Raw genomic sequence first — 16,394 nt, 5'->3', positions numbered from 1 at the left:
CGCTATGATTGGGTATCATTTTTAACTGACACTGCATTAGCCAGTAAAAAGCTTGTTTTGTATAATATTCACCAATAGCTGATGAGAAGGAGGGATTTACTTGAAACGGTTGGGGTTGGGGTTACGGCGTGCATTGATTCAAGCAGACAGGTTTATAGTGTTGACAAAGGGAGGGTGGGGGTCTGGAGCCGAATTCAGTAATTCCTGTAAACCTTTTACAAATTTTTATAATTGATCTGGCGGACTATAGGTGTAATTATATGTCAATACTAGTGATTTATTCAATTTTGGAGCATCTATTGTTTTTTTTGTCTATTTTTATAGTGTCCTGTTTGCGCGTGTTGGCATGTGTATGTGTACACAGCGATCCTGTGGACGAGTTGATGGCCTCAAAGTTGTTTGCAGTCGCTGACATTTTAATAAACAGATCCCAAGGTCACCGGGTGAGTCCTAAACATCTCAAATGTAGTGGATTTAGTTCTAGCTTGACTTTATGTTTTACTTTGACTTTACTTTGACCCCCGAAACATTGTATTGGTGAGGGTCCTCTTACACTTGACACTTCCTGATCATGGAGGACTGAAATCCTCTTTCACTGCTTTAGTTTTGTAGTTGAGTTTTTTAAGACAGGTTTGTTTGTGGTTAAGTCTCTGAGCTCCTGATCAGAAAGTTGGCGGTTTGGTATGTTGCCACTGTTGGGCCCCTGACCAAGGCCCCTTGACAATCTGTGCGCCAGTGTCATGTGTATCTGACAAGTGCAAAGTTTATTTCTTTCTGTGTGATACTTTGAGTATACATTGTTTCTGAGTTGATGTTTTGTACAACATGTCCAGCCAGGTCCTGTATACGTATTTATACAGACACCCAGTTTTCCTAAATGCTGCCTAAATGCATCACCACCATGACTTAAGTTTTTAATTGGAGGGGTTTTTCTTAAAAAAACAAAACAAAAAACATTACATCACCTTACCTTCATTTTTGCACGCTCAGAAGTGTCTCGAGTTGATTCCAAGTGCTGCATTCTAAATGGCACAAAGGTCAAGACCTTCATTCTACTAAGAAAGACAAAAACAAACAGATCATGGAGATTAAAAAAAAAACCCCAACAACAATTACTCAACAATGGGTATGTTCTTAAAAGTAAGGAATGCACTCATGAGCTCAGCAACACCAGGAACAGAAGACCATGCAAGATAAAGAAAGTGGACCACAACTAACAAAACAATCCATCTAGCCAAGTCATTGACGCACTTAAGAAGGTAGACTTATCAATGTCAACGTTCACAACTAAGAGACATCCTTGTGAATGTATATACAGAGGCTCTACTTCAAGATGCAAACCTGATAACGCTTACAAACAGAACGGCCGGATTAGATGTAAAGCATCAAATATAGTCTGTTCTGTTCCAGGACATGATTCTCTGGTCAGAGGACCATAATTATAGGAAAAGAAGAATTTGAAGAAGGTAAGGAAGGGCTCATGATCCAAACATACCACAATGTCAGACATGGAGGCAGTGTTATGGTTTGGATGTGTATGGCCTTCAAAGGAACTGGGTCACTAGTGTTTATTGAATGATGAAGTGTATAAAGCTATACAGGTTAGTACAGGGTAGTACTTCGCTGGATAGATTAATAATAATTACCCAAAAAGTCCAATGAAAGAAATGCAAGAGCTTTTCAAGGCAAAGAACTTGAATTTTCTTAAATCAGTCACTGACTCAACCCAAGTGAGAATGCTTTTTTTTTATTCCTGAAGGCGGAAACATGCAGTTACTGTAAGCTGCAGTAAAAGTCTGGCAAAGAATCTCAAGGCAGGAAATTCTGCACTTGGTGGTTTCAATGTTCTGATTTCAGGCAGTAATTAACTTGCAATGGATTTACAACCAATAATTTAAAATATAAATCTTAATATTAATGATTGTTAGCGTGTTCAGTTATGTTTGAGTTTGGTAAAATACCGGGGCTATATAACAATGGGTGTCATTTCTAAATGAATTTCTGACATTCACTGAATTAATGCTGAAAGTGTAGACTTCACTCATATCTCCATTGTTTTTTTTTTTTTTTTTTTAATTGTGTCTTTGTCTAAATACCTTTGGCCGTATGGGCCATCAGTAAACTGGCCTAGAAGACGTGATCGGTATTGAATCAGCCAGGGACCCCTGGTTCGACCCTGAGCTCGTGTTACTGTATATCTACAGTTTCATATGTTCTCATGCCAGAGAGGGATTCCCTTGGGTTCTCTGGTTTCCTCCTACCTCCCAAAAATGGACCAGTTGGTAGATTAAAGATTACATGACACTACATGGAAATTCTTGTATTTATAGAACCATTGTTTCAAAAGTTTGGGTTATGTAGTGGAAGCTCATGACCTATGTAATATATGGGCAAAGATTTGTAAACAAACATGCAGATCTTCTTTAGAGATCTGCATGTTTGCTTGTTCTTTATGAAAAGGATGAAACTTGGAAAATAAGGTCTAATAACACAGATCAGTTACGCCGACCAGGCATAAAATTATCACATTATATTATTATTATATGAGCGGTGAAGTGAATAACACTGATTATCTCTTCATCATGGCACCTGTTAATGGATGGAATTTTATTAGGCAACAAGAACATTTTGTCCTCAAAGCTTTTTAAAAGCAGGAAAAATGGGCAAGCGTAAGGATTTGAGCGAGTTTAACAAATTGAGATGTCTAGACGACTGGGTCAGAGCATCTCCAAAACTGCAGCTTTTGTGGGCTGTTTCTGGTCTGCAGTGGTCAGTGTGTATCAATAGTGGTCCAAGGAAGGAACAGTGGTGAACCAGCGACAGAGTCATGGGCGTCCGAGGATCATTGATGCAGATAAGCTTCTGTAGCTGAAGAAGTTAATGCTGTTAATGGTCAGCAAATTGAGAAATAACACAACCAGGCAGGTGGTCATAATGTTCTGCCTGATTGGTGGCCTTAATGTTATGTCTGATTGGTGTACAGTTGACAAACCATTGCTAAGGCCATTGCTTTCTCCCCATCCCGAGGCATCCTGAGGTTTGGCCAGCTCCAGTCACGTCCCACCTCGTGAAGATTATGGACCTATGGATGATCATGGAGAAGTAGATGCCGAGTGTTTAAAGGCCCTGGCATGGAGAAGCTGATGCTGGATCTATGATGATCACAAATTGTTCTGTATTGTTGAAAGATTTATGACCAAACTTTTGATGTCACCCATATGAGGATGGGTTCCCCTTTGAGTCTGGTTCCTCTCAAGGTTTCTTCCTCATATCATCTAAGGGAGTTTTTCCTTGCCACTGTCGCCACGGCTTGCTCATCAGGGACAAACGCACACCATTCACCTTCACTGTTTTCTGTAAAGCTGCTTTGAGACAATATCTGTTGTGAAAAGCGCTATACAAATAAACTTGACTTGACTTGACTTGACTAATGTCACAACATAGTAAAGATAGACAAACTAAACAAAGAGCAGGTGAACACAGTCAGGCAACAAGCCAATAAAGGACTGGATCAGGGACCATGCAGAATGTTAGTTGCATATAGGTAATGAAATAAGTATATTTCATAAGCGAACAATTTAAGATGTGGAATATATTTAAGGGGTGAATACTTATGCAAGCCCCTGTAATTACTTTAATAGGACTGACATTTGAGATGCTGATGTTCACTGTAAATGACTGATAAAAAAAATTGCATCCATTATGCAAGTGTTTAAATATTGCCTATTCTATAGTGTGTGAATTGGGATTATTTTAGCACCAAATTACATTCCTTGTACAAGTGCACTTCTGATTTTGAGTTTATCAAAAATGAAATAAAGTGAGAAAGGTGCATTGTGTGCATTAACATGTATACTGAATTTCATCTTCCTTTCTGTGATAGTAATGAAAGGGGCAAAAGAAGATGAGCAGTGCAGCATCTCTACGGTAAGAATTTCTACCATCTCTATTAAACTTAAAATAAGCTCCATTCTTTAGTTCTGAAGAATTCTCTGAAGCTGTATTCTCTGTGTCTTTAGCATACACATGGCAATGATTGCAACAGTACTCCCATTATTCAGAAATGAAATTAGAAAACTCCGCAAATCTCATGTATAATGGAAGTCTTTGCAGAGTTACTGGGAAATTACCTTTGCACAGGGATAAATTTGTGGTTATGTGCAACCAAAAATCCTCTTGGAGTCTTCTCGTGCCTTAGCGTCCTGCAAAGACAATATTTTTATGCTTCCTTTTCTGACCTGATATTATGAAGTAATCCATCCATGCATCCATATTAACTTGCTGTATGTTAGGAATAAGTGTGTACATATATATATATATATATATATATATATATATATATATATATATATATATATATATATATATATATATATATATATATATATACACAGTATATATGTCACATCGGGTGTCCTCAAACCATTACAGCATGGGATTTCCCTATCTCAGCATGCTAACAAGTCATATTACTTGACTTCCAACACTTCCATTATTAGTAAGATTCAAATAAAAAGACTTGTGCTGTTGTATACATCTAGGTGAGTGTGTATTTTGTTTCTTACCGACTCTGATAACACTGAGAGTTCTGTTCATTAGGCAGTTCTGCCCTCCAGCCAGGAGATTAGAGCTCGGCTGCTACACTTTTTGGAGGACCAGATGCAAACCAGTATGGTGAGACTTCCTGTTCATTCAAAGAAATGTTGCACGTAAAAAGTCGACAGCGTGTAATATCCTGTTGTACCTTTCTGTTGTTTCAGTGGACTGGTGTGCTGATTGGAGTCGCAGCTGCTGTTTCAATTATTACCGTTATCATATTTTTGCTGTACAGAAGATACAAAGCAAGTACGTTTGTCTTTCCTGCCAAATAATGAATATTATTAACAAATATTTATTCAATAATGTCCATTTAACTGCTTGACATTTATTTAATTGTGCCAGTATATGTTTTGAACACTGTGGATACCTGACTCACTGTTTTCCAGAACAACAAACTGATACCCCCAAGTATCGCTTCAGGAAAAGGGATAAAGTGATGTTTTATGGACGGAAAATAATGAGAAAGGTACACTTTCTTGTGGATCTTTCCTCAAAGAGATGATCTCTTGTTTGCTTTGGTTCGTTATCATGCACAATATGTACAGAAGATCTAAGGAGCATGAATTTTTTGATGAACTTTACAAAAGTGAGCCATTTTCTCACAATTTTTTAATGGTACTGATGTTTTATGCATGTCTTCAGCTTTGCCATGAGCTTTATTAAACTGAATAAATGCCCACTGTAGATTGATTTTATGTATGCAGTCAGGAATCCCTTTAACTGTAAAATAACTTTGGGGGGAAAAAAAACACAAAACTACTGCACAAAGTGATCAAAATTTGTCTTATGATTGAAATAGCATTTATTATTTATACTTAATATTGAATGAAATAATATAAATTGACATTAGATTTCAGGTATATCAGGTATAACTTTGTCAATGACTGGCACACACACAGCTTTTTCAGCCTAAATAAGTCCCTGATCAAAGTAAAAACAAATTAGTTCGTTCATCGTTTATGAGGCTGCATGGTTACGCTAAACTTTACTGTCCCCCAATAATAGAAAAAGCAGCTTGTTATGTCTGTAATTCTGAACAGAAGAAAAACAACTATTTGGTTCCGTAAAATAAACAAAAAGTTAACTTGTGATCACGATAATTAATAATTAATTGAAATAAGAAAACACAAAAGAAATAAACTGATAATATATGTTTTTAATTAAACTAAAATAATGCTTACAACATGAAAAAGTCAATATTTCACAAATTTTGTTTCAAAAAAGTTTAAGCAAGAATAAAAACAGTTAGGTCAAGGATTTTGGGTCCGACATTTACAAAAAGATGTTTAACAAGGACAAGCACTTTATGTACTTACCCACTAAAGTGCATGAGTCTTTAATAAGAACTGGATTAAAGAATATAAGGGTTAATTCATATAAATGCTGGAGTAGTATAGAGGTTTCAACGGCATGCTGTTACCAACAACTAGGTTGTGTGTTACTGATCTATTTCTGTAAAGAAAATCAGGATTCTACTTTGTATTGAATATTGTTTGGCATGGGAAAACCCAGAACTAAATATATAAAATATATATAATAAATAAAGTAAAATAAAAAACTGCAGTTAGCTTTACATTTGAAAGGACCTGTTTCCCGCCTTTATTCCACCATCATATTGCCTCAGTCCTACATGACATTGAGCACTGTGTGTGTGTGAGACTCTCATCTATGGAAATCTTCGTACGTACATTAAATGGTTTGTGTTTTTTGCTTTAGGTCCAGACGTTATCATCCCCAAACAATTTAAGTTCTGTGTCTCAAAAACGAACCAGAAAGAGACCCAAAGTTCTTTCGATTGCACGCAAGTACATAAAACTTTTAACTGTAGTCCAGTTATTATTAACCATTACTATTAAATATTTGAGACACATTTTTGAACTTTGTGTTTTCCAATAAGGATTTTGCATTTTCGGCGGGAACCACCCACTCTTGAGCCTAAAGAGCCTCCTCCGTCAGTTCTAGAGGCAGATTTGACTGAATATGACGTTCAAAATTCTCACCTACCTTCTGAGGTCTTGTACATGCTGAAGAACGTCAGGTGAGTTTCATTAGAGACTCAAAGGAGTAAGGTTTTAAAGCAGTTTCACAAATCTAATTGCCTTTAGGGAAGACGATTTCTTGTCTGACCTTAGTATAGTTGTGTCATGTGTTACCCTGTGCTGTGATCAGGGTCCTGGGTCACTTTGAGAAGCCCTTGTTCCTGGAGCTGTGTCGTCACATGGTGTTTGTGGAGCTGCAGCAAGGAGAGGGACTTTTCCGGCCTGGAGACACAGACGACAGCATCTTTGTCGTACAGAACGGCCGACTAGAACTGTGTGTTAATCAGATTGTAAGTCCTGAGCCGCCTGACTGTGCTATTCAGCTGTGGTTTTTTTTTATAATTGCTATAACTCTTTGAGATGGGCTCTAGAAATGCTTACAGATATAGTGACATATAATTAGTAACAAATTGTCATAATATATCTCTGGCTTAATCTATTTCTTCTGTCCTCTCAGGATGGCACAGAGTTGGTGGTAAAGCATGTTTTGCCTGGAGACAGCGTCCACAGTTTGCTTAGTATCCTGGATGTCATCACTGTAAGACTCACCAGTGCTTCCTCCTATATTTTCACGTGCTACTCATTGAACTTCTACTATGATGTTTGACGTCATGCTTTTGTTCTAAATAGGGATATCCAGCCCCCTATAAGACAGTATCAGCTCGTGCTGCAGCTCCATCCACTGTGCTCCGTCTTCCTGCTGCAGCTTTTCAGTCAGTCTTTGAGAAATATCCTGAAACTTTGGTCCGAGTTGTTCAGGTACTGATTGTTTCACGTTGCAAGTTAAATGCATGTGTGTCCATAATGATTTAAGACAGACTGGGATCCCATCCAGAGAATGTTAATTCCTAAGGGCTGGATTCACCATCACTTCATCCACCATTAAAGGCATGTCATCCAGTCACTAAGCCCAGTAATACAACCCCAATTTGGGACACTGTGTAAATTATACATAAGCAGAATGCAATTATTTGCAAATCTCATAAACCCATTTCTATACACAATAGAACATAGAAAAAATACCATTTAGGGGGAAAAAGGCCATTTTTAATTTGATGGGTGCATCACTGTCGTGATTGGTCTGTCAACCGACAGACATGGTGTGATTGGTGCTTCCAGGATTGGCCCAAGGTGATTCTCCTGTTATCAGAGAACTGGTTTTACGAAGGTAACCTAAAGGGCTATTTTTTTTTTTTTTTTAGTATACATCTGGGATTGGAGGAGACCAGCACATTTTTAATGGGCTTTTGCCCAGAGAGGATGATGACATTTCTGGATCATGTTCATGCATACCTTAGAGATTTAGCCTGCATTTTTGGATGACATGATTGAACTGTGTTCACAGACAAAGATTTCTGGAGGTGTTAATGAGCACATGCACACTTTTGTTGCCTCGACTGTCTCGACTTTTTAGTGAGAGTGTTGCTGCCATGAAATTCAAAATGACCTTGTTTAAACATTTGATAGTTTTCTATATTACGTTGTGAATAAAATATCGGTTTATAATTTGTGCCAATATTTGCATTCTGTTACAATTTACAGTATTGCAACTTTTGGATTTAGGGTTGTATATCATCCAATAAGAACAAGGATGTACAGCAAATGAACCCTGGGGATCGCCTGCATACTTTAATCAGCTACAATTTGAATAGCAAGAAGCCACTGTACCTAAGTATATATTTCTAAGCAGTTAAAGGAAGAAATGTAAATATTTCACCTGGAGGATATTTAGGTAAAATGCACAAGCATTGTCTATAATGTGTAAAAATTCACCTCTTACAGTAGTCAATTCTAATGTGCTCAATCAAATATTTATTTAATCAGTACTTTACTAGTACTTTTTAGGAGCCCGGGTTGCCAAGTTTCTATTAAAAATTTTTTTTCGGGATACCTATGTGATAAGAGTAAAAAAGACACGTTCTTGGACCGTGTCATTCCTTTTCTTAAAGCATTCACAAAACTATGTTCACATCATGAAAAAAATATACATACATAAAAAAAATAATAAATCACCACAGTACATTATGGAAATGCATTCTATAAAAATTAATAACTTAACATTTTAAACCATTAGCTTTTGTATGTTTGTATGTTGATTCTCACTGTGTGTTTTTAGATCATGATGGTGCGTCTGCAGAGAGTAACCTTCCTCGCCCTGCACAACTATCTGGGGCTGACCACCGAGCTGTTTAACCCGGTCAGAGCCACAATATTACACTCGACATACATATAAAACTGCTGTCTGAAAAGCATTAGATTGATCTCGATAGCAATATGAACATCACATTTAAAATGAATGACTTTTTGACAGTATCAGAATCCAACAGATCAACTTGTTAAGTTGTTAAAAGATTGGCAACTTCAATATTTGATGCCCAGATGTGTATGTTGTGTGTTTTAGGAGAGTCAGGCCATTCCTCTGGAGAACGTGGCCAGGGTGCTCGGAGATGGAAGCCCAGGCCGAAGCAATCGCCGAAACTCTCAAACAGAAGAGGACGCTGTAGCTGAGAAACTTGCTCCCGGAAGCACAGAGAAGCAATACAATGCAGGTCAGTCTGCTCCTCTTAGTGACATTTAGACACTTAGTGCTAATCATGCCATCTATCATTCCATGTTTTCTTTGTTGTTACTTTAGTAGTTTATTAGTAATGGTGCTTTGTGGTGGGCTGGTGTTTGGTTCAGGGTGCATTCTCACCTAATACCCTGACTCTGGATTTCTCATGACCCTAATTAGAATTAGTCTCTTTGTGATGAATGAATTGTGTAATGAATTAGTAGAATACATTCATCTACCCCTATTGAAGGGGAGAAGGATCAGATATTGATAATTAAAGGCAATTTCACAAACTACAATATATTTACATTTGTTAGTAGCTCTACACTCATCCATCTGCTATTTCATCGAGTATTCATTTCTGTACATTTTTTCTTTTTTAGATGTTTGACTGTTGATTTCTTCACAGTGTATATTGGCACAGCTCTAAATGAAACCTATAACACATCAACACTGTTAAATGTTAACTATAATTCTGGTAATTTCAGGTGATTGGAAACCCAGGCCGATGCAAAGTCCCTCAGCAGCCTTCAGAAAATCTCGTTCCATGTCCACTCCTTTAGACAGTTCCCTTCCAGGTAGTATAATCCCAGGCTGTTCACAGCATCTGACCAACCTTTACAGCACCTTTGCAGAGAACTAAAGAATTGGATTTCGATTGGAGGTTAAAAGATTCCAAATTTGACCTGCATGTTTTAAATGATTAATGATGTATTATTTATTAAAAAAATAAATAAACTTAAATATCACATTAACACAATTATTCAGACCGTTGGTATGCTATGATGCATGAAAGTTTTTATAATTTACCCTGTAAAAAATCATTTCACTGAATATGATTTGGAAAGGCACACACCTGTCCAACAGCTGAAAATTTATATTAGAGCTAAAACCAAGCCATGAGGCCAAAGGAACTGCCTGCAGATCTCGGAGAGATGATTGTGATCCTGAAAAAAGATGGCAGCTTGGTGGTGCTGGGATTTGAACTTGTGACCTTTTGATCCAGAGGCCAATGTTTTAACCACTGAGCCAGTGCCCTACATAATTAATCAATAGTAGAATGTTGGAATGACCAAGACTGTTTCAAGAGCTGGACTCATAACTAAGAATTCAGGGCAGAAAGTTCTTGGTAAGAAAAATGACCAAGAACATGATGGTCACTCTGGTTGAGCTCCAGAGACTATATGTGGAGATAGGAGACACCTGCAGTCGGCTCAATGCTTACTGCATCATTCCACCAATCTGGGCTTTTTAGCAAAGTGGCCAGAGGAAAGCCTCAATACAAGAGAATGACAAAAGTTTTTATATATATATATATATATATATATATATATATATATATATATATATATATATATATATATATATATATATATTACAGTGAGGAAAATAAGTATTTGAACACCCTGCTATTTTGCAAGTTCTCCCACTTAGAAATCATGGAGGGGTCTGAAATTGTCATCGTAGGTGCATGTCCACTGTGAGAGAAAAAAGAAAAATCCAGAAATCACAATATATGATTTTTAAACTATTTATTTGTATGATACAGCTGCAAATAAGTATTTGAACACCTGTCTATCAGCTAGAATTCTGACCCTCAAAGACCTGTTAGTCTGCCTTTAAAATGTCCACCTCCACTACATTTATTATCCTAAATTAGATGCACCTGTTTGAGGTTGTTAGCTGCATAAAGACACCTGTCCACCCCATACAATCAGTAAGAATCCAACTACTAACATGGCCAAGACCAAAGAGCTGTCCAAAGACACTAGAGACAAAATTGTACACCTCCACAAGGCTGGAAAGGGCTACGGGGAAATTGCCAAGCAGCTTGGTGAAAAAAGGTCCACTGTTGGAGCAATCAGTAGAAAATGGAAGAAGCTAAACATGACTGTCAGTCTCCCTCGGACTGGGGCTCCATGCAAGATCTCACCTCGTGGGGTCTCAATGATCCTAAGGAAGGTGAGAAATCAGCAAAGAACTACACGGGAGGAGCTGGTCAATGACCTGAAAAGAGCTGGGACCACCGTTTCCAAGGTTACTGTTGGTAATACACTAAGACGTCATGGTTTGAAATCATGCATGGCACGGAAGGTTCCCCTGCTTAAACCAGCACATGTCCAGGCACGTCTTAAGTTTGCCAATGACCATTTGGATGATCCAGAGGAGTCATGGGAGAAAGTCATGTGGTCAGATGAGACCGAAATAGAACTTTGGGTCATAATTCCACTAAACGTGTTTGGAGGAAGTAGAATGATGAGTACCATCCCAAGAACACCATCCCTACTGTGAAGCATGGGGGTGGTAGCATCATGCTTTGGGGGTGTTTTTCTGCACATGGGACAGGACGACTGCACTGTATTAAGGAGAGGATGACCGGGGCCATGTATTGCGAGATTTTGGGGAACAACCTCCTTCCCTCAGTTAGAGCATTGAAGATGGGTCGAGGCTGGGTCTTCCAACATGACAATGACCCGAACCTGGTGAAAAACTACAGGAAACGTTTGACCTCTGTAATTGCAAACAAAGGCTACTGTACCAAATATTAACATTGACTTTCTCAGGTGTTCAGCTGGATTTTATTTTTAGATTATGTCTCTCACAGTGGACATGCACCTACGATGACAATTTCAGACCCCTCTATGATTTCTAAGTGGGAGAACTTGCAAAATATCAGGGTGTTCAAATACTTATTTTCCTTACTGTGTGTATATATATATATATATATATATATATATATATATATATATATATATATATATATATATATATATATATATATATATAAGCAAACTTGATTGTGTAAATCGGAGTCTGTAATCAGATATTGACTGTTTAAATGGCATTGAAGCTCCTGTCTCAAATTATACTCTAAGTGAGAAGATAATGTACACACTTGGTACAGATGAGAGCAAACAAATAAATATTTTTCTTTTCATTTTAGATAATTATTGTTACAATATACAGTAATACAACAAATATCACTTATAAATGTATGATTACACTGTATTACTGTATATTGTAATGTATTTTTAATTTTATCTAAATATTTTCTGGGTCCTGGAACGCATTATCCGAAATTTACATTATTTCTTATTTCTAATTTGCGTTGTTATACGTATGATTTGGTTTGAGTATATTAATCCGAATCAAATTACATTCGCAAACCGAGGTTTCACTGTATACAACAAGACTTGCCAACAGAACTGACTTATCTGCAGCCCTTATTCCCCTCTGATTTTAACCTGAGTTATTTATATATATATATATAATCAATGCAGATGATGCTGTTAATCTTATAATTTTATTATAACTCTTTATAATCACTTTAAAATGTCCTTTTAATGCCTTTACAGCTGGAGGCAATGATCTCAGTACAGGCTTTGAGGAAGTGTCTGTTCAGAAAACTGAACTCCCTCCAAGCCCTGTAGCGTATAAGGTACTTTCAATACAATTCACACCTCGGCAACTTGACACAAATTATTAGAGCTGTTTTTCTTTAATGTCATTGTTCTGTATTCCCAAGTCAATTCTGAAGAAGAGTGTCACCATGCAGCCTGCTCCGTCTGCCGTGTACCACTATCCTGACACTGGAGGGCACCCTGGCCACGTCCACCACAACAAAGTCAACGCCATCTTTCAGGCCGCCAAGAAAGACCTGCTCAAGATCATTCAGCTCCAGGCAAAGCTTTGTTCTACATGGAATATATGAACACATACAATCCTGTGAGTGTGCCTGAGTCATGCCTCAGGCTTTAATAATAATAATAATACTGATTGTATTTGTTTTTTTTTGGCTTTTAGGATCAAAATCTTCTGGAAGGCAGAGTTACACTGAGACATGTGAAGGCTGGAAGTGTAGTAGCAAACCAAGGAGACCAGGTGTGCAATGATATGTCAAACAAAAAAAATTATTTGTATTACAGCTACACCAAAGGGTTTCCAATTGAAGAGAACTCCATCCAGTTGAGTCACGTTTGTTGTGACGTTTTCTTTTTTAAAATAAAATTTTTTTTTGCATGATCTTAGCATTGAGCTATGAACGTTTTTTCCATAAATAGTTCACAATTTGAGGAAACAAACAAACAAGTTTGAATGTTGTACTTAAAACAAAGGTGAAAATGTCTGTAGTCTGGGCCCTCTGACGAATCTTATTACATATCTAAGGTTGTAAAGCTGTTAAGTTATTAAGTATTAGAGATTTCAGACATTTCAGACACACTGTGGGTTTTTGTTTCTGGTGTATCAGGACGTGAGCATGCAGTTTGTGATCTCTGGCACGCTGCACGTTTACCAGCGCATGATTGACAGAGACGAGGACTCGTGTCTGTTTGTGACTCACCCGGGTGAGCTGGTGGGTCACCTGGCCGTGCTCACTGGAGAGCCGCTCATCTTCAGCGTGCGTGCTCACCGGGACTGCAGCTTCCTCTCCATCTCCAAAACACACTTTTATGAGTAAGTAACTATGCATGCACACACACACACACACACACACACATATACTGTAGATTTATAAATATATACATACACATACACACCCACGAAGGGTCAGCTTTTGCACGCATCCCTGCAAATGCACTCTATAATAACCCCTTTTTTCTGGCAAGATTAGAAACGATTTTTTTTACAGTTCTGTCTCCTTTCCATCAGTCAGTGTCGCTTTGACATGATGTCACTCTGCAGCGTGTGTTTATGCAACACTTTGGAAGGTATTTAAAGATTTCTCCATGGCAACAATAACCTAGGATTTAGATCTTCTTAAACGAAATCTTGTCTGTCAGGTGGATTTGATTGACACCCCGCATACATTTGTCACAAATGTTTAGTTCTATCTGATGAACCGTATTTTGGGAGTAAGAGTTTGTAAGGTGTAAGTTACATGTACGCAGATTCGCTCACGCACCCCATTAAGATTGTGCAAATGCTGGATATTTCAAATAGAAATTTTTGCATAAATTAATCCATATAAGTTTATCCTAATGAGCGAGCGAGTGGCAGCAGTGGTAATGAAAAACACTCTGACATGGCATGAGGAAGAAATCTTGAGAGGAACCAGACTCAAAAGGGAACCCATCCTCATCCGGGTCACATCGAATGTCCGTTAATTAGAGTTCCATCGTTGTTCAGCCCTATAGCCATTGTAGCAGACAGTTTATATCAATTACAGCTCAAATCCATCTTCATGATTCTTAAGTTTAACCCTCCACAGTAATTTCCTCCTTCTTTAGGCTGTTTATGTGAAATACGATGCAATACAATGTACGATAAAATTCAGACACAATTTTCAAAAAGCTGTTGTGATGTATGAAAAGATGGTACGCACTGAAATAAATATCTATAGTATTAATCAGTGCAAAATTGGTTTTAATTTACCAACATGGCTTATTCCGCAGTGATGCAGCACAATTTACAATTTCGCATTTGATATTTTTTTAATTACAATTTAATTTATAAATATGAATTACTTGGATAAATTGTCCAAGTTATCCATATTAATAAATCAAATTGTAAGAGGAATGCCAAGAAGGAGGTTTATGGATATAGTGAAGGAAGGCATGCAGGTAGTCGGTTTAAAAGAGGAAGATGTAAAGGACAGGGGGGTATGAAAGCAGAGTGTTTACTTGCCACAGTTGCCACCGGCTTGCTCATCAGGGACAAACTAACTTATAAAGAACATTTTCACTTTTAATCACCACATTATCTGTGTAAAGCTGCTTTGAGACAATATTCATTGTTAAAAGCGCTATACAAATAAAAATGAATTGAATTGAATTGGACAGGCCATTTTTCTTGATGGATAACACTCCAGCCAACTGTTCGCTCTCTTTAATAATGCTTACAGAGCCTGGATGTTCGATGTGGGTCATTGTTTTGCTGTATAGTGATGGTTCCAATTATCTGCAGTTCAAATGGAATTTCATGATGTTAAAGTATGGAATGGTAGCCATGTTGGGTCAAACCTTTAAACTTTTACCTCTATTTTTAAATGTTGGTGTGAGGCAGTCTGGTGGCATCTTGCCTGTTCCTCTGCTTATATAAGTTTTTTTGCTGGAACCAAAAATTTCAAATTTGAACTAATTTGTCCACAAAATCTTTTTCTAGTGCAATTCTTATGTGCTTTTGCCATTTATCTTGTTAGTTGCATATAAACAAAAGGAACATGCATGTGTCTTAAAAGCCATAAAAGATGATGTTTGTATTCTTTCTATGGGCAAAATGTTAAATCTAGTTTAAAGTTTTATATTTTATTATATTTTAAATTATATATACAGTGCATCCGGAAAAGTATTCACTTAGTAGTCACTAGTTCGACACTTTATTTTACAGGCTTATTCCGAATTTCATGAAATTAATTATTTTCCTGAAAATTCTACAAACCATACCCCATAATGACAAAATAAAAGATGTTTGTTTGAAATCTACGCAAATTTATTACAAATATAAAACGAAAAATACGACTATAAAGCTACACATATATAAGCCGCACCCACTGAATTTTACAAATATTTTTATTTTGAACATAAATAAGCCGCACCTGTCTATAAGTCTACACTGAAACTAATGAACTTTACACAGGCTTTAACGAAAGACGGTATTACTGCATGTGTTCAAGACGAGGAATATGTCCTTATTATTTTCTGATGCTCATTTCTAAGTTTCTTTGACTAACCCGTAACGCTGTTGCCAAGAATAATAAAAAAGCACGAGTTTTGGAAACCTGTCTGTGCTTATATGATTTCTGTTGCAACTGGAGTTAGTGAGCTCTCCCTTCACCCAGACTCAACGCACTACAACGGCTTGTATCTAAACAGTAGCCTACCAAGTAAGACATTGTTCACTGTCTTCCTCCTTCCTTTCACAACTATTTCTCTCGGGAGTTTATCTTTTGGCATCGTCGTGCGTTTAAAAAAAAAAACTATGCTGTGAAGCTCAGAACAAAGGTGAGGTGCTTTTTTCGTTTCCGTTCGGAAATTTTATTTGTCTAATGTTATGGGGTTCAGTTTTTTGGCTTGAAGTTTGTGAAACCGGGAAAAACCCAGCAAAAATTAATAAATAAGCCGCTTCTTTGTTTAAGCCGCAGGGTTCAAAACGTGGGGAAAAAAGTAGCGTCTTATAGTCCAAAAAATACGGTACGTTTTCACAGCCTTTGCTCAATACTTTGCTGAAACACCTCTGGCACCAACTACATCCTCAAGCCTTTT

General features: G+C 37.4%; 1 protein-coding gene across 1 annotated transcript in view; it reads left to right on the top strand.

The window, feature by feature from the left end:
- The first annotated feature begins 120 nt into the window (after positions 1 to 120).
- pnpla7b (patatin-like phospholipase domain containing 7b) overlaps positions 121 to 16,394 on the top strand; it is a 36,316-nt gene continuing 20,042 nt past the window's right edge. Inside the window, exons 1-18 of the mRNA XM_083526795.1 lie at positions 121 to 197; positions 325 to 443; positions 3,884 to 3,927; positions 4,600 to 4,674; positions 4,761 to 4,845; positions 4,986 to 5,065; positions 6,316 to 6,404; positions 6,497 to 6,637; positions 6,769 to 6,928; positions 7,096 to 7,176; positions 7,269 to 7,397; positions 8,755 to 8,835; positions 9,040 to 9,187; positions 9,681 to 9,770; positions 12,549 to 12,631; positions 12,719 to 12,874; positions 12,997 to 13,074; positions 13,442 to 13,647. Coding sequence (XP_083382921.1) covers positions 3,886 to 3,927; positions 4,600 to 4,674; positions 4,761 to 4,845; positions 4,986 to 5,065; positions 6,316 to 6,404; positions 6,497 to 6,637; positions 6,769 to 6,928; positions 7,096 to 7,176; positions 7,269 to 7,397; positions 8,755 to 8,835; positions 9,040 to 9,187; positions 9,681 to 9,770; positions 12,549 to 12,631; positions 12,719 to 12,874; positions 12,997 to 13,074; positions 13,442 to 13,647 — 1,724 coding nt within the window. The 5' untranslated portion in view covers positions 121 to 197; positions 325 to 443; positions 3,884 to 3,885. The remainder of the gene's footprint in view (positions 198 to 324; positions 444 to 3,883; positions 3,928 to 4,599; positions 4,675 to 4,760; positions 4,846 to 4,985; positions 5,066 to 6,315; positions 6,405 to 6,496; positions 6,638 to 6,768; positions 6,929 to 7,095; positions 7,177 to 7,268; positions 7,398 to 8,754; positions 8,836 to 9,039; positions 9,188 to 9,680; positions 9,771 to 12,548; positions 12,632 to 12,718; positions 12,875 to 12,996; positions 13,075 to 13,441; positions 13,648 to 16,394) is intronic.

The sequence above is a fragment of the Silurus aristotelis genome (genome assembly GCF_946808225.1).
Source record: "Silurus aristotelis genome assembly, chromosome: 23".
Lineage (NCBI taxonomy): Eukaryota > Metazoa > Chordata > Actinopteri > Siluriformes > Siluridae > Silurus > Silurus aristotelis.
Note: the sequence above shows the minus strand (reverse complement) of the source record. Positions and strands in the feature narration are given on the sequence as shown.